This window comes from Hemiscyllium ocellatum, chromosome 44 (assembly GCF_020745735.1).
Source record: "Hemiscyllium ocellatum isolate sHemOce1 chromosome 44, sHemOce1.pat.X.cur, whole genome shotgun sequence".
NCBI classification, from domain to species: domain Eukaryota; kingdom Metazoa; phylum Chordata; class Chondrichthyes; order Orectolobiformes; family Hemiscylliidae; genus Hemiscyllium; species Hemiscyllium ocellatum.
Window position 1 is genome coordinate 9,656,682 of NC_083444.1, and position 25,579 is coordinate 9,682,260.

At 47.7% G+C, this 25,579-nt stretch overlaps 1 protein-coding gene across 8 annotated transcripts in view; it reads left to right on the forward strand.

The window, feature by feature from the left end:
• The first annotated feature begins 413 nt into the window (after window positions 1-413).
• LOC132835269 (uncharacterized) overlaps window positions 414-25,579 on the forward strand; it is a 96,019-nt gene continuing 70,853 nt past the window's right edge. For 6 of the 8 annotated variants that reach the window (XM_060854673.1, XM_060854680.1, XM_060854674.1 and 3 more), the window contains exons 1-8: window positions 414-493; window positions 4,305-4,406; window positions 8,589-8,651; window positions 12,272-12,358; window positions 16,767-16,863; window positions 18,212-18,309; window positions 20,052-20,178; window positions 21,823-21,932. In XM_060854673.1, coding sequence (XP_060710656.1) covers window positions 473-493; window positions 4,305-4,406; window positions 8,589-8,651; window positions 12,272-12,358; window positions 16,767-16,863; window positions 18,212-18,309; window positions 20,052-20,178; window positions 21,823-21,932 — 705 coding nt within the window. In that variant the 5' untranslated portion in view covers window positions 414-472. The remainder of the gene's footprint in view (window positions 494-4,304; window positions 4,407-8,588; window positions 8,652-12,271; window positions 12,359-16,766; window positions 16,864-18,211; window positions 18,310-20,051; window positions 20,179-21,822; window positions 21,933-25,579) is intronic. The other 2 variants (XM_060854675.1, XM_060854679.1) reach the window with 2 other exon arrangements.

Sequence of the window (25,579 nt, forward strand, 5' to 3'; positions counted from 1 at the left end):
CCCCCGCGCACCCAGCGGAAACGGAGCGGGTGATCGGCGCCCGCCTGCCCCGAACAAAGATGGAGCCCTCGCGCACCCAGCGGAAACGGAGCGGGTGATCGGCGCCCGCCTGCCCCGAACAAAGATGGAGCCCCCGCGCACCCAGCGGAAACGGAGCGGGTGATCGGCGCCCGCCTGCCCCGAACAAAGATGGAGCCCTCGCGCACCCAGCGGAAACGGAGCGGGTGATCGGCGCCCGCCTGCCCCGAACAAAGATGGAGCCCCCGCGCACCTAGAGGAAACGGAGCGGGTGATCGGCGCCCGCCTGCCCCTAACAAAGATGGAGCCCCCGCGCACCTAGAGGAAACGGAGCGGGTGATTGGCGCCCGCCTGCCACTGACAAAGATGACGCGGGCGGGGGTAAACGCCTGTGAGTGGTGGAACCGGTTCACCTCTGACCCTTGACCTGGATGTGCTTGGAGTCGGCACGAGGATGGACGGAATGAAGAAGATGGTGAGTGTGTGAGGGATGGCGGGTGCTCAGGTGGCGGTTGTGTTACCACCGCCTCGGTGTTTTCTCTTTAAAAGACCGACAGCCGCGCGCTTTGCGCCAATTCGCGATGTGACCGGGCCTGCTGATGTGCCGCCAAAGGGGACGTTGGGAGAGGTTTGCATTGAGATAGCGCCATTCATACCCCTGCCTTGATGGGGGAAGGGCTGTAGATGTCACATGCATGGACTTCAGTAAGGCAACACATTTAACCAGCAACACATTTTCAGCTCTGATCTCCTTTTTACCTGTAGTAACTAGATGGATAAGGCTCCCCCATAGAAGGCTGATGGAGAAAGTGAAGTTGCCTGGGGTCCAGGGTGTACTAACTAGAGCTGAAAATGTGTTGTTGGTTAAAGCACAGCAGGTCAGGCAGCATCCAGGGAGCAGGAAATTCGACGTTTCGGGTAAAAGTCCTTCATCAGGAATGGCTCTGGCCCGAAACGTCGAATTTCCTGTTCCTTGGATGATGCCTGACCTGCTGTGCTTTAACCAGCAACACATTTTCAGCTCCGATCTCCTTTTTACCTGTAGTAACTAGATGGATAGAAAACTGGCTTGGCCCAGGAGACAGAGAGTAGTAGTGGAAGGGAGTTCCTTGAAATCTAGTGGTGTTCCACAGGGATCCGCGCTGGGACCACTTGTTCATAATCTGGAGGCAGATGGCCTGATTAGCATTAGATTACTTAGTGCGGAAACAGGACCTTCGGCTCCACACACCCGACCTGTTGAAGCGCAACCCACCCAGACCCACTCCCCTACGTTTACCCCTTCACCTAACACTATGGGACGATTTAGCGTGGCCAATTCACATCTTTGGACTGTGGGAGGAAAACCGGAGCACCCGGAGGAAACCCACGCAGCCGTGGGGAGAATGTGTAAACTCCACACAAGTCAGTCGCCTGAGGCGGGAATTGAACCCGGGTCTCTGGCGCTGTGAGGCAGCAGTGCTAACCACTGTGCTGCCCATCTGTGCCACCCAACTGACACGAAGATTGATTAGGTTAAAAACATGGACAGCAGATGCAGGAAACCAGGGTCTAGATTAGACTGGTGCTCTAAAAGCACAGCAGGTCAAGCAGCATCCGGGAAGCAGGAAGATCAACGTTTCGGGCAAAAGTCCTTCATCAGGAATAGAGCTCTTGCCCAAAACATTGAATTTCTTGCTCCTCAGATGCTGCCTGACCTGCTGTGCTTTTCCAGCACCACTCTAATCTAGACTACGATTGATTTGATTAGATTAGATTAGATTCTCTACAGTGTGGAAATAGGCCCTTCGGCCCAACAAGTCCAGACTGACCCTTCGAAGAGTAACCCACCCAGACCCAATTCACCTGACCTGCACATCTTTGGTGGAGTAGCAGATAGTGAAGGGGACTGTCAGAGAATGCAGCAGAATATAGATAGATTGGAGAGTTGGGCAGAGAAATGGCAGATGGAGTTCAAACAAGGCAAATGTGAGGTGATGCGTTTTGGAAGATCCAATTCTAGAGCGAACTATATGTTAAATGGAAAGAACATTCGAAAGACGGAGGTTGAGGGGGGAACTGATTGAGGTCCAGAAAATCATGAGAGGTATAGACTGTGTGGATAGCAAGAAGAGTGGGGGACTCAATTACTAGGGGTCATGAGTTCAAGGTGAGAGGGGAAAGGTTTAGGGGAAATATGCATGGAAAGTTCTTTATGCTGAGGGTGGTGGTTAGGGAATGCGTTGCCAACGGAGGTGGGCATGATAGTTCATTTAAGATGTATAGAGACAGAAACATGAATGGGCAGGGAGCAGAGGGATAAAGATCCTTGGAAAATAGGCGATAGGTTTAGGTAGAGGATCTGGATCGGTGCAGGCTTGGAGGGCAGAAGGGCTGTTCATGTGCTGTAATGTTCTTTGTTCTATTCTGGAGTACTACGTGTAGCCTGGTCACCCTGCTGTAGGAAGGGTATTACTAAAACTGGAGGGGGTTCAGAAAAGATTTACCAGGGTGCTTCCCGGAGTTTGAGATATAAAAATACACTGGAAAGTTTGGGGCCTTTTTTTCACTCGTGCGTTGGAGGTTGCTGCGGTGACCTAATTGATGTTTATAAAAATCATGAAAGGTACAGATAAAGGCAAGGGACTTTTCCTGAGAGTGGGGGAATTCAAAACAAGGGATTTATTTTTAAGGTGCAAGGTGAAAGATTTGAAAAGGAAACAAGGGACAACGTTTTTAACTGTGTGTGGAGTGAACTGTCAGAGGAGGTGAGGGATGCAGGTACAGTGAAAACGCTTGACAGACACGGTTTGTGTAAAGGTTTGTAGCTTGGGTGTCAGTTGTGGGTATGTTTGCCGAGCTGGGATGTTGATTTGCAGATGTTTCATCCCATGTCTAGATGACCTTTTCAGTGCTCTGGAGTCTCCTGTGAAGCGCTGCTGTACTGAGTCTTCTGGAATTTATTTGGTTCCGTTTCTGCTGCTTTCGGTTGGGTAGAAAGGGAGTGGCGGTGGAGGAGGCCCAGGACCTGCATGTCCTCGGCAGAATTGGGGGTTCAATTCCCGCCTCAGGCGACTGACTGTGTGGAGTTTGCACGTTCTCCCCATGTCTGCGTGGGTTTCCTCCGGGTGCTCCGGTTTCCTCCCACAGTCCAAAGATGTGCGGGTCAGGTGAATTGGCCATGCTAAATTGCCCGTAGTGTTAGGTAAAGGGGGTAAATGTAGGGGAATGGGTGAGTTGCGCTTCGACGGGTCGGTGTGGACTTGTTGGGCTGAAGGGCCTGTTTCCACACTGTAAGTAGTCTAATCTAATGGGAGGGGGAAAGCCTGTGCCCACAACTCCAAACCCCCCCCCCCCCCCCCCCTCCCCACGCCCACCCCCCCAAAACCTCTGTCCAAGGCCTCAAATGAGCCTCACAGCCATAAAAGTTTCACCTGCCATGTCATTTACTGTATCCGTTGCTCCTGATGCAGTCTCCTCTACATTGAGGTTTCAGGACACCTACTTGCAGTGAGCTTCAGAGAACATCTCTGGGATACCCACACCAACCAACCTCACTGTGCCATGGTCGAACACTTCAACTCCCCCTCCCATACTGCCAAGGACATGCAGATCCTGGGCCTCCTCCATCGCCACTTCCTTTCCACCCACCGCCTGGATGGAGAATGCCTCTTCTTCTGCCTTGGAACCCTCCCCCCACCTTATCCCAGTTCCAACCTTCCAGCTCAGCGCCATCCTCATGACCTGTCCCATCTGTCCAACTTCCTTCCCACCTATCTACACCATTCTCCCCCCCGACCTATCACCTTTACCCCCACCTCTATCCAACTATTGCGGCACAGTGGCTCAGTGGTTAGCACTGCTGCCTCATTGCGCCAGGGACCCGGATTCAATTCCAGTCTCGGGCAACTATCTGTGTGGAGTTTGCACGTTCTCCCCATGTCTGCGTGGGTTTCCTCCGGGTGCTCCGGTTTCTTCCCACAGTCCAAAGATGTGCGGGTCAGGTGAACTGGCCATGCTAAATTGTCCGTAGTGTTCGGTACATTAGTCAGGGGTAAATGTCGGGGAACACGTCTGGGTAGGTTGCTCTTTGGAGGGTTGGTGTGGACTTGTCGGGCCGAAGGGCCTCCTTCCATACCGTAGGAAATCTAATCTAAAATATGCTATGTAAATATGGGTTGTTGTTAGGGAAGCCAATCTTGAGTGCATTACCTCCTTTAGCCAGGAGAGAGATTGGATACTGAGACACCGTTTTGAGTTTCACCTCTTCAGATGCTTTGCTTGATTTGACACTAAATTCCGTGCAGGCCAGCAGAAGGAAGACATTGCAGAGCAGGGTTTCTCTGAGCTCATCGGAACAGGAGGCACAGCTGGACAAAGAGCCAAAAACGCAGCCAAAGTCACAGCAGGTAAATTTGAGGCCCGGTCTGGTTATACCCTCTGCTACGTTGCGTGGCATTGCGCAGCTTTGTACTGGTTCCTGATGGTTCAGCTGTCTGCTGAGTCTGGAAACGGCTTATTGGTTTTTAGACCGAATCATGGCCCTTTAAACTGCACACTCAGTCTGCCTGTTGCAGACAGGCTGAGAGTGACCTGGTGTTTGGTCAGTGAGCAATCCAAGAGTGAGATCTACAAAAGTGGTTCACTGAGGGATCAGAGATAGGTGGATGGACCAGAGCAGTTGTTGATATTTCCTTTAGAGCAGAGGAGACTAAGGACAGATTTGTTATAGATCTTTAAAATCTTCAAGGGTTTTGACAGAGTAAGTAAAGAGAAACTGTTACATGAAGGATTAATGACAAGAAATTGTAGGTCACTTGATCACATTGCAGAAGAAGACCATCAGTGAGACTAACCACAAACTCGGGGTATGTTTTGCTGAGCATCTCAGCTGAGCCCGCAGGGGCCAACCTGACCTCCTAGTCACTGCCCATTTCAACTCCCCGTGTCATTCCCTCTCTGACATGACCATCCTCAGCTTCCTCCATTGCCACAGCGAGTCAGACCTCAATTTCGAGGAACAACACCTCATCTTCCGCCCGGGCAGCCTAAGCCTAGAACACTCAGCATTGAGTTCTCCAACTTCAAATAACCTCCCTTCCCGTTCCCCGGCTCCCATTCCACCCCACCATGCCGCATCCCTTCCATTCCTCTGACCGACCCTTCCTTGTAGCTACCAACCAGATCACCCCCCTCCCAACCTTTGTCTGTAGCTCCCCTACATGCAGCCCTCTTTCTGAAGACGGATTACACCCAAAACATTGACTCCTCCACCTCCTGATGCTGCCTGGCTTGCTGTGTTCTTCCGGCCTCCTGCCTGTCTAACGCGAGTGAACTGGCTCTCAATGAGCATCATGATTTGGCCTTTCCCATAACCTTGAACATTGTTACCTAATTTTAAGACTCTTATTATTTTTTATACATCCACCATAGAAAGCATTCTATCTGGATGCAATTGCTCTGCCCAGGACCATAAGAAACTGCAGAGAGTTGTGAACACAGTCCAGTCCATCACAAAAGCCAACCTTCCATCTGTTGACTCCGTCTATACTTCCTGTTGGCTGCCTATCTGAGGCAATGTCATCAAAGACTCCTCCCACCCTGGTTATAATTCCTTCCAACCTCTTCATTGAGCAGAAGATACAAAAGCTCAAACACTCATATCAACGGATTCAAGAACAGCTACTTTCCCACTGTTATTAGACTTCTGAATGGACCGCTCAAATTTTAAATTTAATGTTGATCTCACTCTTTGTACACCTCTACAGCCATAGCATTGTATTCTTCACTCGGTTACCCTAATACACTTTGTACTGTCTGATCTGCCAGTACTGCATGCAAAACAAAACATTTCACTGTACCTAGATACAGAGACAATAATCAAAAACATTTAGAAAATAGGCCCCCTGGAAAATCTCAGTGGAACCCGACTCCACCACACTTGCAGGCAGCTCATTCCAGATCGTGCTGTATTTAAGATTTACATCTTTTGCAGATCACTTTAAATCTGTGCCCTTGATCCATCTGCGAGCGGGAACAGTTTCTCTTGATCAACAATGTCCAGCCCTCTCATGATTTTGAAAGCGTCAGTCAGATTTCCGCTCGGCCTTCTCTCCAAGGAAAGGAGCCCCAGCTGAGGTTCCTCAGCTCAGGCACCATTCCTGTAAGCCTCTTCTGCACTGCCCCAGGTGACTGGAGAAAGAAGCAGACTGAAAATCTCTTTACTAATCAATTGGATAGGATTTGCAATGCACTGTCTGATAGGGCAATGGATGCAGTTTCTATAGTAACTTTCTAAAAGGAATACTCAAAAGAGGAAGGATATTGGAGAAAGTTAGGGTTTGGATTCCAAAAGAGCTAACCCAGACTCCTTGGGCTGAATAGCCTCCTTTTGAGCTGTTCTGTTCAATTGTGTTTTTTTTTCATGCTATGTATTATTCTCCTGTTTTACTACAAGCTCCATCTCACTTTCATAGATTCATAGAATCCCTACAGTGTGGCACCAGACCACTCAGCCCATTGAGTCCACACTGACCCTCTGAAGAGCATCACACCCAGACCCAATATCTACCCTGTCCCTGAAGCCCTGCATTTCCCATGGCCAATCCATCTAACCTGCACATCTTTGGTCTGTGGGAGGAAACTGGAGCAACCAGAGGAAACCCACGCAGACGCAGGGAAGAATGTGTAAACGCCACACGGACAGTCACCTAAGACCAGGATCGATCCCAGGTCCCTGGCACTGAGGCAGCAGTGCTTACCACTGAGCCACTGTGCCTGCCTTTCGATGAATGATGTCAGTCCTCCTCCTCCTCCTCCTCAACTCTGGAGAATAAAAAAATGGTCTATTTAATCTTTCCTCTGACTTCAAGCCCTCCTTCTCAGGAATTAGTTAGGTGAACCTTCGGTGCACTCCCTCAATGGCAAGTATGTTCTTCCTAGGGTATGGAGACTGACAATACAATACCCTCGGTACGGTGTCACCAAGCCTCTGTCCAATTGCAGTTAGACATCTCACCCCCTTGTATCTAAGGCACATACAGACCAGATCAAGTAAGGATGGCGGATTTCCTTCCCTGATGATCACCATCACCCGAGGCTAGCTTGTTTGTTCTGCGTTTATTCAATGGACAGAGCTTTGAGCCTCATGGTTTTTTTTTTATTCATTCATGGGATGAGGCTGTCACTGGCTGAGCCATCATTTATGGCTCATCCTTTATTGCCCGTCCCAGGGCAGCACAGTGGCTCACTGGTTAGCACTGTTGCCTCACACCGCCAGGGACGTGGGTGCGAGTCCCGCCTCAGGCACGATCTGTGTGGAGTTCGCACATTCTTCCCGTGTCTGCATGGGTTTCCTCTGGGTACTTCTGTTTGCTTCCACATTCCAAAGATGAGAGCAGGTCAGGTGAATTGGCCGTGCTGAAATGCCCTGACTAATAGGTGCATTAATCAGGGATAAATATAAGGTAGGGGTGGGTTACTCTTCGGAGGGTTGGTGTGAAATTGTTGGGCCAAATAGCCTGTTTCCACACTGTAGGTAATCTAATCAAATTGCCCAGAGGGCAGTGGAGAGTCAACCATATTGCTTTGGACCTGGAGTCCCATGTAGGCCAGACCAGGTAAGGATGGCAGTTTCCTTCCCTCAAGGACATTAGTGTCACAGATGGGATTTTTCTGCCAATTGACAATGGATTCATGGTCCTCATTGGATTCCTAATTCCTGATTTTTTTTTATTCCAGTGATTCAAACTCTCTAGAATATTCCCTGGGTCTTTGGATTAACAGTCCAGTGTTAGTACAGCTAGGCCATCACTTCCCCAGAAACCAGTGTCAGTGTCAGTTCCCGCTCGCAAATGGATCAAGGGCACAGATTTAAAGTGATTTGCAAAAGATGTAAATCTTAAATACAGCACGATCTGGGATGAGCTGCCTGCAAGTGTGGTGGAGCCGGATTCCATTGAGATTTTCCAGAAGGCCTTTTTTCTAAATGTTTTTGATTATTGTCTCTGTATCTAGGTACAGTGAAATGTTTTGTTTTGCATGCAGTATTGGCAGATCAGACAGTACAAAGTGTATTAGGGTAACCGAGCGAAGAATACAATGCTATGGCTGTGTCAGCCAGTGTCAGTGGTGAGTTTGAAATATTTGGTCTTGCAGTGTACTGTTGAAAGTGAAGCCATTTACAGACCAGACCTTAGCTGTCCCATGGGTGTCATGTTTGGTGGTGTTGCCTCTGGCTGCGGCAGGAGTAAAGTTAATCGACGTTGTCACTCCTAAATGATCTTTCCGCTGATCCCATCCAACAGGTGTGCGTGAACACAGCGACATTGGGTCACACTAAATCCAGGCTTACCTAGATAAATCCGGTGATGCCTACCGTGGGCAAACAGCTGCCCTGCAATGCTTGGGCTTGTCAGCGACTAATTATTGTCCCCCTGGGCAAGGCAGTGGTCTGGTGTGAAGAGGGTGTTACCAGAGCCGGGGACTGGAAAGAATTGACGAATTGATACTTTTGGCAAAACAGAGAATGCATTGCTTGAAAGAAATGTGTTGTGCACTTTGTACTTACCAAAAGCCTGTTTTGTTTTCAGCCTCGTATCGACTCCTTGCGAAGATTTCCACTCAGGCGGAGTACGTCCAAGAAAGTGGAAGCGGTCAGTCATCCACCAGACTCATGAATCCTTTCAGAAACAAACCTTTCGGCCCATCTGGTCCATGTTTATGCTGCAAATTATTTGCTTCTCAGAGTACTTCCTCTTGCTCCGTCGTAACTTCCTGTTCCTTTCTGCCCTCCAACTTCCTGTTAATTACATCTATATAGTTCACCTCCACTCAGTCCCTGTGTCCCTCAGTCATTTTCCACATTCTCGCCACCCTCTGGGTGAAGATGTTTCATCTGAGTTTCCCTTCTTGATTTATCATAGAATTATACATTGCTGAAAAGGCCCTTTAGCCATCAAGTCAATGCCAACTAAAGAATGACTCTAAGTCTACACTAGTCCCATGATTCAGCACCTGGCCCATACCTTAGCATGTTTAAATTAGATTAGATTAGATTACTTACAGTGTGGAAACAGGCCCTTCGGCCCAATAAACCCTCCGAAGAGCAACCCACTCAGACCCATTCCCCTACATTTACCCCTTCACCTAACACTACGGGCAATTTAGCATGGCCAATTCACCTGACCTGCACACCTTTGGACTGTGGGAGGAAACCGGAGCACCCGGAGGAAACCCACGCAGACACAGGGAGAACGTGCAAACTCCACACAGTCAGTTGCCCAAGGTGGGAATTGAACCCGGGTCTCTGGCGCTGTGAGGTAGCAGTGCTAACCACTGTGCTACCATGTTAGGGCATTTTAAGTGCTCGTCCAAGTACTTTCAAAAGGTTGAGAGATTTCCCGCCCTCGAATACCCTCCAGACAGTGCATTCCTGACCCCCCCCCCCCCAGCCATTGGGTGAAAAATATTTTTCTGAAATGCGCCTGCATTTCCGCTTAAAATATAGTCTTCGTTATTGACCCTTCAACCGAAGGGAACGGTTGTCAGTGCCCCTGGTAATCTTATACCTCTATCAGGTCCCCTCTCAGCCTTTCCTGCTGTAGGGAAACAATCTGAGCTTATCCAGCCTCTCCTCATTGGAGAGGCAACATCCTGGGTGAATCTCCTTTGCAACATCTTCAATGTGATCATATCCTTCTCATGGTGTGGGGGCCAGAACTGCAGACCGTACTCCAGCCACGGCCTATACAGCTGCAACATGACCTCCCTCTTCTCATCTGTGCCACGGCTGTGATAAAAAGACAAGTGTCCCCTATGCCTTCTTAACCACCCTACTATCCTGTCCTGCCACCTTCACGGATCTGAGGACAAGATTCCTTTGTTCCTCCAAGCTTCCTAGTATTAAACACGACAGGTTAATCAGACTACACTGAAAGCAAAATACTGTAAATTGTTGGTGACTGTGTAGGACTTGTCGTTCTACCGCCAATTCCCCCCCCCCCCCCCCCCAAACACTCCCACACATGGAAACACAACCCCTATGTCTGCACTTTTGCAACCTTATAGACCCTTACCAGGTATGTCTTTTGCTGTGAAAAGACACTCTGTGTTCAGCATTTCTTGATGGGTCTAACCTTTCAGCTTCTGCATTATTCGAGTAAATATTCTTTTTTTTTCAACATCCTTTTTACAACATCAGAGAAATGTTGCAACTCTGAAGTTTGGTTCATCCTGTTTGCACCAAGCAATTTACTTTGTGGCATTTCTCCTGCCGTCTCCCTGGAACCCTACATGTTTGTCCCCTTTAGAAAGGATGGGTGGCATGGTGGCTCAGTGGTTAGCACTGCTGCCTCATAGCTCCAGGGACCCGGGTTCAATCCCAGTCTCCGGCGACTGTCTGTGTGGGTTTCCTCTGGATGCTCCAGTTTCTTCCCACAGTCCAAAAGATGTGCAGGTTAGGATGGATTGGCCATGCTAAATTGCCCGTAGTGTTCAGCGATGTGTAGGTTAGGTGCATCAGTCAGGGGTAAATGTAAGATAACAGGGTAGGGGAATGTGTCTGAGTGGGTAATTCTTCGGAGGGTCGGTGTGGATTTGTTGGGCCTAAGGGCCTGTTTCCACACTGTAGGGATTCTCTGAAAGCAATTCCCTTTTGAATGCTTCAGTTGGGGACGCTGCACTCACACACTGTGGGGGCTGGGGGCGGGTGTGGGGAAGGGATGATGAATCTAAGACATTCGATGATGGTCACAGGATTAGCACAGAGAATATAGAGCTGTGCTGTTGTCACTCTGCATCTCAAAGTAGCCACTGAACCGGAGAAAATAAAGTCTCTAAAGGTTTGCAGTGGACTGGTCTGGCTTACTCTACTCTGAGCAATTTATTTGTGGTCTCAGCACTTGAAAAGGGAATTAATTGAGTAAAAAGTGAGGTCTGCAGATGCTGGAGATCAGAACTGAAAATGTGTTGCTGGTTAAAGCACAGCAGGGTCTGGCAGCATCCAAGGAATAGGAAATTCGACGTTTCGGGCATAAGCCTGATGAAGGTCTTATGCCCAAAACGTCAAATTTCCTGTTCCTTGGATGCTGCCTGACCTGCTGCACTTTAACCAGCAACACATTTTCAACAAGGGAATTAATTGACAAACTTGGGAAAGAGTAGGGGTGGTATCGAGTGTAAATGTAACTGATTGCAAAGTAGTTAACGACCGATGTTCACTTTTTGTAGGAAATGTGGCAGCCAATTCGCATAAAGGGAACTCTCTCAGCCATATGATAATGACCAGATTATCTATTTTTGTGACGTGGATTGAGGGCTAAGTATTGTCCTGGCTGCTTGGGAGAATTCCCCTGCTGTTCCTCAAACATGGGATCTTGCACATCCCACCTGAGCAGATAGGGGGTTTAACAAGTTTTGTAAAAGATGGCAGCTACAACAGTGCAGAGCTCCGTCAGAACTAAGGAGATGTGAGGGGCAGGTTTTTTAAACACTGTATGGAATGTGCTGCCAGAGGAGGAGGTGGAAGCAGATACGATAGCGACGTTAAAGGGACATCTTGACAGACACCTGAATAAGCAAGGAACAGAGGGAAATGGACCGTGTAGGGGCAAAAGGCTTTTACTTTAGAGAGGTAACATATGTAGCCACAGGCTTGGTGGGCCGAAGGGCCTGTGCTGTACTGGTCTTTGTTCTTAAGGCATGATTTCCAAGCGGTATCACTCTGTCAAGCTGCTGCTTGACTAGTCTGTGAGACAGCTCTTTCAGTTTCAGCACTCAGCCTCAGATATTATTAAGGAGGAACTTGTAAGGTTGGTAGGGCTGTGTTCTTTGTTGTCATTGCCAGTGCCTTAGTTGATGCCAGGGAGTCTGTCAATTTCATTCCTTTGATTTTTATTTTTAGCAGTTGATTTCAGAGATCAGTTAAGGTCTGGAGTCGTGTGTATGCCAGCTGGGGCAAGGACAGTAGTTTTCTTTCCAAAATGCCATTCAATGGCTTTTTACAATAATCGCCCATCATTTCATTGTTAGACTTGTATTTCCAGATTTTAACTCAGTTCAGTATCCACCATCTGCTGTGATGGGATTTGAACCTGGATCTCTGGATTATGAATCCGTTGACAATACTACGGGGCCTCCCCCTAACTGTTAGAGGTTGTGGGTTTGGAGGTTCTGTCAAGGAAGCCTCGTTGATGCCGGTGGGTGGTGGAAGGAGAGAGAATGATATATTGTCGTCCTACTTGTTGATTAACAGATGTCTAATCTCATTGAATAGTTTCTTCAGTGTCTTCAGACTCCCAGCCAACCAGCAAGGCGCAGTAATCAAGTTCCCGTATCGTTGTCAGCTTCGAAAATGCGAGAGGTATGATAGAGTTGAGGAAATATGTTACGTTACTGTGATACACCCGGTGGCTGCTTCAGTGGCTACACTGGTGTTGGGAAGAGATTCAGAGGTCCTGGGTTTCTCGCGCTATGTTCTGAATTTGTTGGAATGTTGGGGGATCACTACTGAGTGTTCCCCCGACTTACCGGGCCTCGCAAGACACACGGTATTCTGAATGGTCTGAATCTCTCTGGTTACCCCTTCTGGAACATGCTGACGTGGAGTGAGGCGGTGATGCATTCTGTGGTTCTGCCATCTATTGCTGCGAGGGGAACCTAGCAGCCAAGTGCTGTACAGTGGTCGGTGATCATGGAGCTATTCCCCCAGCCCAGATTTCGGGGAAAGGTTCCGGAGTGCTAACTAAAAAAGATGGAGAAGCCTACAATAATGTAACGGGACTGGACAGGGTAAACGCAGAAGGCATGTTCCCCAACGACTGGGGAGTCCAGAACCCAGGGGTCACAGTCTAAGGATACAGAGTAGGCCATGTAGGACTGAGATGGGGAGAAATGTCTTCAACCAGAGTGTGGGGAGCATGTGGAATTCTCTGCCACAGAAAGCGATTAAGGCCAAAACATTGAATGTTTTCAAAAGAGCTTGCATATAGTTCTTGGGGCTAAAGGGATTAAAGAGTTTGGGAGGAAGCAGGTGCAGGGTAACGTGTTGGATGATCAGCAGCGATCACATTGAATGGCGGAGTGGGTTCGAAGGCCTACTCCTGCTCCTATTTCCTATGTTTCTGCTTGTAAGCACTTGTAATGGTGCCTGAACTTAGAAATCCAGAGGACCAGGCTCACAATCTGGTGATGTGGGTGCAGGCAGCTGGTGGAATTTAAGATCAGCAGTTTCTTTATTAAAAAAAAATCTGGATTTGCAAATTATTCTCTAATGGTAACCTTGAAACTGTAAGAACTCCAGGGATGGTCAACAAGTTCTGGCCTGGCCACCGATGCCCTCTTCCCTTGAAAAAGAAAACATGCAGTGAAGGCCAGTGCATTGAGTATAGGCATTGGGAGGTCACGTGGATGTACGGGACATTGGTTAGGCCACCTTTGGAATACTGCATTCAGTTCTGGTCTCCCTGCTATAGGAAAGACGTTGTGAAACTTGAAAAGGTTCAGAAGAGATCTACCGGGATGTTGGTGGGGTTGGAGGGTATGAGCTATAGGGAGAGGCTGTCCAGACTGTTTTCCCTGGAGAGTGGGAGGTTGAGTGGTGACCTTATGGAAATTGATAAAATCATGAGGGACATGGATAGGGTAAATAGACAAGGTCTTTTCCCCAGGGTAGGGGAGTGCAAAACTAGAGGGCATAGGTTTAAGTTGACAAAGGAAAGATTTAAAAGGGAACTCGAGGGGCAACTTTTAACGCAGAGGGTGGTGCGTATCTGGAATGAGCTGCCAGAGGAAGTGGTGGAGGCTGGTACAATTGTAACATTTAAAAGGCATCTGGGTGGGTATATGAATAGGAAGGGTTTAAAGGGATATGCGAAAGTGAGGACTGCAGGTGGCTGGAGATTAGACTTGAGAGTGTGGTGCTGGAAAAGCACAGCAGGTCAGGCAGCATCCGAGGAGCAGGAGAATCGACGTTTCGGGCAAAAGCCCTTCATCAGGAATTAGAGGGATATGCATCAAACGCCGGCAAATGAGATTAGATTAGGATACCTGGTGTTACGGTCACTTAAATTCAGAAAAGCACTTTCCATCTTTAAAGTACAGCCACAGTTACCAGCTAAAGGTCCCGCTGTTCCAAATGTAACAATTGGCTGTTAAATGGATAAGCCCTTCATTCCTGGTGAAGGGCTTATGCCCAAAGCGTCGAGTTTCCTGTTCCTTGGATGCTGCCTGACCTGCTGTGCTTTAACCAGCAACACATTTTCAACTGTGATCTCCAGCATCTGCAGACCTCACTTTTTACCTGTTAAATGGATACTTGAGCTTGGTTGTTTTGACAACAATTGAAATTTAACCAGTTAGATTAAATTATGCTCAGGATACCAGAAGCCAGTGGAGTTTGAATTTATTGTTTAGACACTTGGAAACCCATCAAATTATAACAATTTAATGTGTCATGGAGGGGGGAGGGGTGGTGATATATAAACCCACTATCTAGAAAATTAGTGTGAGAGCAGCTGCCATCGATCAGTGATAAACAAGCAAGAGGCCAGAAGGCAGCATCAGGAGGTGGAGAAGTCAACATTTCGGGTGTAACCGTTCGTTCTGTGATGTTTTGTCGGGGGTGGCACGGTGGCTCAGTGGTTAGCACTGCTGCCACACGGCGCCAGGAACCAGGCTCGATTCCAGCCTCGGGCGACTGTCCGTGTGGAGTTTGCACGTTCTCCCCGTGTCTGCGTGGGTTTCCTCCGGGTGCTCCGGTTTCCTCCCACAGTCACAAAGATATGCAGGTTTGGGTGGATTGGATGCACCTAACTCAACGGGCGATTTAGCACAGCCAATCCACCTGACCTGCACACCTTTGTGATTGTGGGAGGAAATCCGATCATCCGGAGGAAACCCACACAGACACGGGGAGAATGTGCCAACTCCATACAGACAGTCACCCGAGGCTGGAATCGAACCCGGGTCCCTGGTGCTGTGAGGTGGCAGTGCTAACCACTGAGCCACTGTGCTGCCCCGATTTTTAGAGTTGGGGTTAGATAATAAGTAGTTAAGAAAAAGGGGGCTTGGATTTGTGTGAATAGTTGTTGTTTAGTGTTCACTATTCGAGTTAAGAAAATAAATTGTTATTTTTCTTAAATAGTGGAATTTAGGAGTTCTCTGTCACTCACATTTGTACAGATTACGAGGCGAGGTGAGCTTTTCTGGGTGTTCGGTTTAATTTAGAGAGGTTTGACCTCTGCATTGTAACACAGGTTGGCATGGATGAGTTGGATCAAAGGGTCTATTTCCATGACTCTATAAGGGCAGATGAAAGTTGTGCACGTTTATCTTGTCTTTGTGACCCAGGAGTTCTGTCATTAAACCTGTTGAAGACAGAGATCGTCAGGTTTTAAGATATAAAATGGGAGATGCTGTAAATCAGAAACGAAAACAGAAATCACTGGAAATGCTCAGCAGGCCTGGCAGCACCGTTGGAGAGAGATCAGAGTCAGTGTTTCAGCTCGAGTGACCCTCCCTCAGAACTTGTGACAGATTTTAGATTCCAATGAGACCATGGGATATGGGGTTGGCATTGAAAAGGAAAGTAGCATGGAAGTATTTGAGTAGCCATGATCTGAAATGGCAGAGCGGGCTCAGGGGGCTGAAAAGCCTAGACTGAGTACAGAGGAACCTCGATTGTCCGAATTTCGGATTATCCAAAGAAGATCTCAAGGTCCTGATAGAAACATTACATCAAAGAGGTGTTTCAATACTGATCACATCCTTTGTTTGTAATGATTAAAAATGAGCCCAGCTTACTGAAATGCTGCTGAGGGTGGGTTGGGAGGGAAGATTTGGGGGGAGGGCGGGGGAAGATGGGGTGGGGACAGACGGGGAGGCAGGGTCCCTCACGTAGTGTGCTGTTGCCTCATCTCCTGAATGGAGGGTGGACTTAGCAAGTGCTTGCTGTGTCAATCCCATTGGACTTTTTGGGGGGGGGGGGGGGGGGGGGGGGTTGAGGGAAGGAGGGCTGCGAGAGGCTTCAGCAATGCTACAGGTCCCTTGCACATAAGTGTGTCTCTGCTCAGAACCAAGCCCTGAGACAGAGAGAGAGCAAGGCAGGCAGAGCGAGGAGAAAAGAAACTTCAGAAAACCTCAAGCCCCAGAGGAGAGGCATTAAATCAATTAACCCAAATAATCAATTATCCGAACAAAATAGTGCCCGCCCATCTCATTCAGATAATCAAGGTTCCTCCGTATTACATTTCCATCTTTTCAGGTTTGGGTGGAAGGTTTATTAAAGCCAGATTGGGGAATAGCAGGCGACCTTCAGTTGCTCAGCAGGTGGCAGGAGGGGGAGATGGGACATGGTGGAAAGCCTGTAAGCTGCAAATGTTTTTGTAAAAACCACCCATCTCTTTCACAACAGCAATCAGACCTTGGAAATATGCCCATTGGGCTACACGCACTCCCCCGCCCACTTTGAGAAAAAAGATATCCGTGAGGATTTGCAGGAGCGTTGCACTTGGGGCCCTCTCTATGGCTGCCTCTTGTACCCACCGCGTCAAAATCTCACGGGGTGGTCGCCGCGCCCATTTTGGGAAACCCGAGGGTTAAAAAACACTTGCTGAAAATGTGTGTTGATCTCCAGCATCTGCAGACCTCACTTTCTCCTTAAACAAAACTTGCATCAGCTGCATTGACTGCAAGATTAAAGAGTTTTTGGTTCAGTTTGTGTTTTGCGCGGGCAGAAGACGAAGCACTTTTATGACTTGTTGACTTTGTAGGTCTCGTCAGAGAAAGGCCCGAGGGGTTCACCAGGAGCCAGAATTACGCAGGTCACCGACTGGAAGGATTTCGTTTGCAAAAGGCTCTTCCAGGGAGGTAAGGGGCTCTGCTGTGTTCAGGAAGGGCTTGACTGGGAGCACCGTTTGGAAGTTTACAAAATCACGAGGGGCATGGGTAGGGTAAACAGTCAAGGTCTTTTCTCCAGAGTAGGGGAATCCAAAACTAGAGGGCTTAGGCTTAAGGTGAGAGAGGAAAAGATTTGAAAGGGACCTGAGGGGTAACTTGTTTTCACAGAGAGTGGTGGGTGTATGGAACGAGCTGCCAGAGGAAGTGGTGGAGGCTGGTGCAATTACAACATTTAAAAGGCATCCGGATGGGTACATGAATAGGAAGAGCTTAGAGTGATATGGGGTCAAATGCTGGCAAATGGGACTAGATTAATTTAGGATATCTGGTCAGCATGAATGAGTTGGACTGAAGGGTCTGTTTCCGTGCTGTACATCTCTTTGTCTGTAAAGATGCAAAGTTTTCTATAGCAGCCCTGGGCTGTGGATGTTCCATGTACCTAATATATAAATTTAATATTGTAACCCTTTTCCAGCGGTGAATTAACTTGATTAGATTGTTTTAGGGCAGAGATATTTGAAAAGATCAACAAAAATGATAGGGTCGATAAAGAGGAGGCAATTCCTTAGTTTGGTGGAGTCCAGAACAGATAAAGGGGATCTGAAAACCTAAAAAGCACCTCAAATCTCAAACAACAAAGAAAACTGTCAGATCTGGGAATCAATTGGCCATTTCTGGATTAACATTGCTTTCTTTATAGAATCCCTACAGTGTGGAAGCAGGCCATTCGGCTCATTGAGTCCATACTGACCCTCCGAGCATTATCCCATTCAGACCCACCAGCCTACCCTATAACAGTCAGCTCACACTACCCTTGGTTAATCCATCTAGCCTGCACCCCACTGCCTGATTGACTGAGCTTCCAGTTACCTGTCAGTTAATGCACCATGTCTGGCTTTCTGTATCGATTTTAATCATTTGTATGAATGACTCGGATGTGAACATAGGAGGTGTGGTTGTAAGTTACACCATGGGCAACTTAACATGGCCAATCCACCTAGCCTGCACATTTACGGACTGTTGGTGGAGACTGGAGCACCCGGAGGAAACCCACGCAGACATGGCGGAGCATGTGCAAACTCCACGTCGTCAGTCATTCAAGGCCAGAATCAAACCTGGGTCCCTGGCACTATGAGGCAACAGTGCTAATCACTGAGCCACTGCGAGTCAGGTGGGGTCACAGGACAAAGGCGGGTAACCTGAGAAAAGATAGGCATGACCTGACTGAGTGACAGGATAGGCTGAAAGGGGGTGTGGCCTATTCCTGTTCTTATTTTTCCCCACCTTACTCAAGTTGAACTGTTCTATCTCTCCGAAGAAGGGAATAAGGATGAAAACCCAGAACCAAAGGAACGTGAAGAACTCTCCGAGGTTGGGCCTGATAAAATCCCGAGTACCGAATCTGGGGCGGTGAAGGTAATGTGTGTAAAGCAGTCTCCATCATTGCTGAATGAATAGGACTGCAAAATTATCATTAACTACTTGGAATGATTTGAGTGCTCGGCTTCTAAAGGCAAATATATGATCAGAAGAAATTAAAGGAGGCTATTCAGGCCCCTCAGTCCAAGAGATGAAATAAGCTTGGATTCCTTGGAATGGAGAAGGCTAAAGGGGCGCCTGATTGAGATGTATAGAATTGAGGGGCATAGATAGGACAGATAGGAATAAACTTTTCCCATTACTAGAAGGGTGGAGCACAGATTTAACCTCTGGGACATTCCAGATCCTAACGATTACCAGCTTAAAATAGGCCTCCCTCTGGTCACCATTCCTCCTCTTGCCATTTATCTCAAATCTATGCCTCTGGTTCCTAATCCTTCCACCGTTAGGAGCAACACGTCAATCAAATCTCCTCTGAGCCTTCTCTTCTCTAAGTAAGGTAGTCCAAAGTTCTCTTCTCTATCTACATCACAGAAGTTCTTCATCCTGGGAGACACCCTTTTTGCCAACCTCACAGATGCTTTCACCTCCTCTTGTAAAGACTTGGACACTGAGAATACTCCCGTTGAGATCAACCCAGTGCTCAGTCCCCAGCCTAATTGACTGTTTTCTTAGCCTGGTCTGTCATGACAGTGATGAATGCACATAATTCCCAGGTTCCTATGCATTGACACACCCTTGAATGTATATACTATTTAACGTGCACTGTGGGGTGTTCGATCACAGTCTACCATCCATATTTGCCAGGTGTTTATTTTGCTTGTTAGAATGGGTATTGTGCACATCGGCTGCATTACTGTTATAGAGTCATACAGCCTGGGAACAGACCCTTCGGTCCAATGAGTCTTTGCCGACCACAATGCCAAACTAAAGTAATCCCACCTGCCTTCTCCTAGCCCCCATCCCTCCAAATCTTTCCTATTTGTGGACTTATCCAAATGTCTGTTAAATGTTGTAACTGTAGCCACGTCCACCGCTTCCTCAGGCCATGCACGAACCACTCTCTGTGTAAGCAATTTGCCCCTCGTCTTTTTAAATCTCTCTCCTCTCACCTTAAAAATGTGCCCTCTCGTCTTAAAATCCATGTTCTAGGGGAAAAGACAACTACAATTAACCCTATTTATACCCCACTTTATATAAAGTCACCTTTCAACCTGCTAAGTTCCAGTGAAAAAAAAGTCCACTATCTAGCCTTTCTTTGTAACTCAAACCTTCCACACCTTCCTGAATGAACCCCCTCCAGCTAAATAATACCCTTCCTAGAACTGGGACACAGTACTTATGCCACAATGTCCAGTATAACCTCAACATGCCAACTCAAAGGTCTGAGCACTGCAGGTAAGCGTTCTAAACACCTTTTTTTAATCACCCTGTCTATATGTGATGCAAACTTCAAAGAATTATGTTCTACCGTAAAGTTTATTGTTTAATCAAAACAGTGGATTTTTAAGGCCCTTTTTTAGACTCTGGATCCCACACTTTGCCTGGTCACTGGCCTCTAGCCAGATCTTAACTTAAACTCTTTGGATGAAGTTACCATTTCAGAGAGCAGTTAAAAATCAACCGCATTGCTCCGGCCTCTTGACTTTCCACAACGGGATGAACAGCAGTATTCCACTAAAAAACACCTATTGGAAAACAAAATGGTAGTTTGCTTCTTTCATCTTTCTGTTAATCGAAGGAAGCACGGATTTTTTTTGTTCATTGTATTTTTTAAGGTCTCCGAGAAGACAAGTCTGAGGGAGTCCCAATCTGACATAGGATCAGTGAAAACGCCACAGAAGAGAGACCGTAATGGTCGCTGGCTGCCGAAGGTTACCTCTGCCAGAGCTTCGTCCACGAAAGGTAGGGGCTGTGCTGGAGCTGTGACGCGATGCATAGAGTCTCATAGCTTTGAAAGTCTGGCCAACGAGTGGACGTGAAGGTGGATTGTATTTGGGAAATCATAATCTGGTTCCTCAGTCTATCAGAAATACCCAGACTGGCCACCAGAGGGCAGGCAGGATCAGAGAAGCACTCAGTGCCGGCAGAGAGGCCATTCTGTCCATCATGCTGGGATAGTTCTTTGGAATCAAATCTTGTTGAATTCCAGGACAGCCCCAAAGAGCCAAATGGCCTAGTCCTGATTCCAAGCTGTCCAAATAATTCCACTTCTTCTTTTCTCCCCCTGCCAATGCCATCCCGTCAATCATTTATCCAATTCCCTTTCGCAAAGGGGAAGACTCTCAGTGGTTCAGTTGAGAGCAATCTTAAGAATGTTTTTTGATGGCATTTGTTGTCCATCAGTAATTGTTCTGGTGAAGATGGGAATGAGCTTCTTTCTTGTAGTCTGTGAGATGTAGCGACATCTACAGTGGAAGGGCGTTCCAGAATTTTGAACCAGTAATGTAACTCTGCATCTTAAAACCCACTCTCGGGAAGTGTGACAAATGCATGTGATGTATGAACTGAAGCACATTCATGTAAATTCCCTCTCCTACCCTTGGGGTGTCATGCTGACTCAGTGGTTAGCACTGCTGCCTCACACAGCACCAGGGACCCGAGTTCGATTCCAGCCTCGGGCAACTGTCGATGTGGAGTTTGCAAAATTTTCCCAGTGTCTTCGGGGTGCTCCGGTTTCCTCCCACAGTCCAAAGGTGTGCAGGTTAAATGCTTTGACAACGCTAAATTGCCCCATAGTGTCCAGGGGTGTGCAGACTTGGTGGATTAGGCGTGGCAATTGCAGGGTTACAGGGATGGGGGTAGGGAGGTGGGTCTGGGTGCAATGCTCTTTGGAGAGTCAGTGTGGACTTGATGGGCCAAATGACCAGCTTCCACACTGTCGAGATTCTGTGATGATTCTATGATACTCCATAAGCTGTGGATTAACTAGGGAGCTTTCAAAAGAGAATAGGATAAGTGCATGAGGGAGGGAAAAGCTTGCCGAGCTACAGGGAAAAGACAGGAGACTGGTGCTAACTGAACTTTTCTTTGATAGGAGCTGGTAAAGACTGGCTGGACTAAGTGGTGACTTATTCTTATGGATGGCTCAGTGGTTAGCGCTGCTGCCTCACGAAGCCAGGGACCTGGGCTCGATTCCACCCTCAGGCAGTTTGCATATTCTCACCCGTGTCTGCGTGGGTTTCCTCCAGGTGCTCCGGTTTCCTCCCACAGTCCAAACATATGCAGGTTTGGGTAGATTGGCCAAGCTAAATTGTCCCACAGTGTGCAGGGTAAATGGCTTGGTCATGAGAATTGTAGGGTTACAGGGATGGGGTGGGTCTGGATGGGATGGTCTTCGGAGGGGTGGTGTGGACTCGATGGGCCAAATGGTCTGCTTCCACGCTGCAGGGATTCTGTGATTCTGGTGATTTTTTTTTATCAATGTTTTCGTATTGCTTGAAGTAATAGTGCGGTTTTACTATCCTGTTGCAATTTACTGTTACGTACGGACTTGTTTGAAGAAAGCCCAGTTCTTACGTTTCCCGATTTCTGCTTAATATTTTGAAGGTGAAAAGGATAGAAATCCCAAAGGCAGTGATGTGAAGTGCAAAGCGAATGAAAAGAGCTCATTAGTAAAGCAAACTGAAGAGCCAGATACAGAATTAGAAAGGATGAAGGTAATTCTTCCAAAGTCGTTTTTTTCCCCTTGTTTGCAATGTGCTTTTTTTTGTTGTATGAATTAGAACTGAACTAGAAATCCTGTCTCATCCTGAGCCATGTGTACACACACTTCGAACAGGGCAGGTTTGGATGAGTTTGCTATTCTGAAGTATTACTGAAATAGAGAGAGAGAGACCGCAGAATGTTTTCCGGAATCTGGCTGTCCTTGTACATGAATCATGAAACAAAAGGTAAGTCAAGGAAGGCCAGTGAAATGTTGGCCTTTGTTAAAAAGGGATTGCAGTTTAAAACCTGGTTACTACTGTCTGAGGAGAAAGTGAGGACTGCAGATGCTGGAGATCAGAGCTGAAAATGTGTTGCTGGAAAAGCGCAGCAGGTCAGGCAGCATCCAAAGAGCAGGAGAATCAACTTTTCGGGCATAAGCCCTTCAGGATTCCTGAAGAAGGGCTTATGCCCGAAACGTCGATTCTCCTGCTCTTTGGATGCTGCCTGACCTGCTGCACTTTCCCAGCAACACATTTACTACTGTCTGGGGCATTGGCGAGACTGCAGCTAGAGCAGTGTGCGCAGTTTTGGTCTCTTGCTGCAGGAGGGATACACTTACAGTGGAGACAGTTCACAAAAGGTTCCTTCAGCTGATTTTTGAGATGTGTGGGTTTGTTTTCTGAGGGAAGGTGGGCCTATATTCATTGGGAGAATGATCTTATTGAAAAACTTTAGCTTCTGAGGGGACTTGGTCGGGCAGATGAGGAGGGAATTTATGCGTGGAGCCAGAGGAAATGGGTGAGGTACTTGATGAATACCTCAGACAGTTGATGCATTTGGGAGATCAAATGGAGTCCTAGAGAAACAGAAACAGACGCGTTGGTCCAACTCATCCATGCTGACCAAGTTATTATAACCTAATCTAGTCCTGTTTGCCAGAACTTGGCCCATATCCCTCCAAACCCTTCCTATTCATATAGCCACCCAGATGCTTTTTAAATGCTGTAATTGTACCAGCATCCATCACTTCCTGTAGCAGTTCATTCCATACAAACACCATCCTCTGCGTGGAAAAGTTCCCCCTTAGGTCCCTTTTATATCTTTCCCCTCTTGCCCTATGCCAAGGGAAAATATCTTATCTATTTATTCTATCCATGCTTCTCATGATCTTATAAACATCTATAAAGTCATCCCTCAGCCTCTGATGCTCCAGGGAAAACAGCCCCAGCCTATTCAGCCCCTCCTGATAGTTCAAATCCTCCAACCCTGGCAACATTCTTGTAAATCCTTTTTTGAACCTTTTCAAGTTTCACAACATCCTTCTGATGGGAAGGAGACCAGAATTGCACTCAAAACTCCAAAACTAGCTTAACCAATGTCCTATACAGCCGTAATATGACCTCCCAATTCCTATACTCCATGCTCTGACCAGTAAAAGAAAGCATACCAAACACCTTCTTCACTATCCTATCTACCTGCGATTCTATGTTGAGGAGCTATGAACCTGCACTCCAAGGTCTCTTTGTTCAGCAACACTCCTGAGGACCTTACTATTAAGTGTATAATTCCTGCCCTGATTTGCCTTTCCAAAATGCAGCACTTGGGCGGCACGGTGGCACAGTGGTGGTTAGCACTGCTGCCTCACAGCGCCAGAGACCCAGGTTCAGTTCCCGCCTCAGGCGACTGACTGTGTGGAGTTTGCACGTTCTCCCCGGGTCTGTGTGGGTTCTCTCCGGGTGCTCCGGTTTCCTCCCACAGTCCAAAGATGTGCGGGCCAGGTGAATTGGCCATGCTAAATTGCCCGTAGTGTTAGGTAAGGGGTAAATGTAGGGGGTATGGGTGGGTTGCGCTTCGGCGGGTCGATGTGGACTTGTTGGGCTGAAGGGCCTGTTTCCACACTGTAAGTAATCTAATCTAAAAAAAAAACTTCGCATTATTCCATCTGCCACTCCTCAGCCCATTGGTCCATCTGATCAAGATCCCGTTGTAATCTGAGATAACTTTCTTCACTGTCCACGACACCCAGTTTTGGTGCCATCTGCAAACTTAATAACTATGCCTCTAACGTTCGTATCCAAATCATTTATATTAATGTAAAAGGAAAGGATACCGTTAATGGCAGGACCCTTAGTAGCATTATACAGAGGGACCTTGGAGTACAAGTCCTTAGCTCCCTAAAAGAGGCAACACAAGTGCGTGAGGTGGTAAAGAAGGTGTAAAGCATGCTTGCCTTCATTGATTGGAGTACAAAAGTTGGCAAGTTGCGATGCAGCTGTATAAGACTTTGGTCAGGCCATAAATGGAATATTGTGTGCAGTTCTGGTTGCCACACTATGGGAAAAATGTGGAGGCCATGAAAAGGAGACAGAAGAGGTTTGCCAGGATGCTGCCTAGATTGGAGTGTATTAGCTACAGGGAAAGGTTGGACAAACTTGGATTGTTTTCACGAGAGTGTCAGAGACTGTGAGGGGGTGACCTGATAGGAGTATATAAAATTACGATAGGCATGGATGGGGTGGATTAATCAGGATGCTTTTTCGAAGGTGGAAATACAAACCACTAGGGGGCATAAGTTTGAGGAAGAGGAAGTGAGGACTGCAGATGCTGGAGATCAGAGTCAAGAGTGTGATGCTGGAAAAGCACAGCAGGTCAGGCAGCATCCGAGGAGCAGGGGAATCGCCGTTTCGGGCGTAAGCCCTTTATCAGGAATGAGGCTTGTGGGCTGAGAGATAAATGGGAGGAGGGGTAGGGGGAGGAGAAGGTAGCTGAGAATGCAGTAGGTAGGTGAAGGTAGGGAGAAGGTGATAGGTCAGAGAGGAGGGTGGAGGGATAGATGGGAAAGACAGTGGGCAGGTTAAGAGGGCAGTGCCAAGTTGGGGGCTTGGGACTGCGATATGGTGGGGGGAGGGGAAATGAAGAAACTGATGAAATCCATGTTAATCTCGTATGGTTACAAGATGAGGCGTTCTTCCTCCAGGCGTCGGGTGATTAGGGTTTGGCGATGGAGGCGGCCCAGGACCTGCATGTCCTTGGTGGAGTGGGAGGGGGAGTTGATAAGGTAATAAAGGGAAAGTTTAAAGGAGATGTGCAAAGCAAGCGTTTTATGAAGGAGATGCCCAAAACATGCTTCCAGGAGAAATGGTAGAAGCAGATTTGATAGCAGCATTTCAGACACATTTAGACAGACCTGGAGCATTGCTGCCTCACAGCACCAAGGACCCGGGTTTGATTCCACCCTCAGGGGACCGTCTGCATGGAGTTTTCATGGTCCACCCCCATTTTGTTACAGGGATAGGGTAGGGGGATGGGTCTGGCTAGGTTGCTCTTTGGCAAGCCAGTTTAGACTAGATGGGCTAAATGACCTGTTTCTACACTAGGGACTCTGACATTTGAGCAGGCTGGGAACAGAGGGATATAGACTGCATGCAGGCAGTTAGGATTAATTTAGAATAGCAGCATGGTTGGTGCAGAGATGGTGAGCTGAGGGGCCTGTTCCTGTGCTGTGTTCTATAAGGCATTGCTTGATCAAGAGGTGATGCGAGTCAGCGAGGGAAAGGTAGCAAAGGAGCAGGACCTGAGGGTCTGAATGTTTAGCAGAACTTTGGATGAGTTTATGAAGGGTGAGAATTTGGGTGAGTGAACCTGGTTTACAATTGGT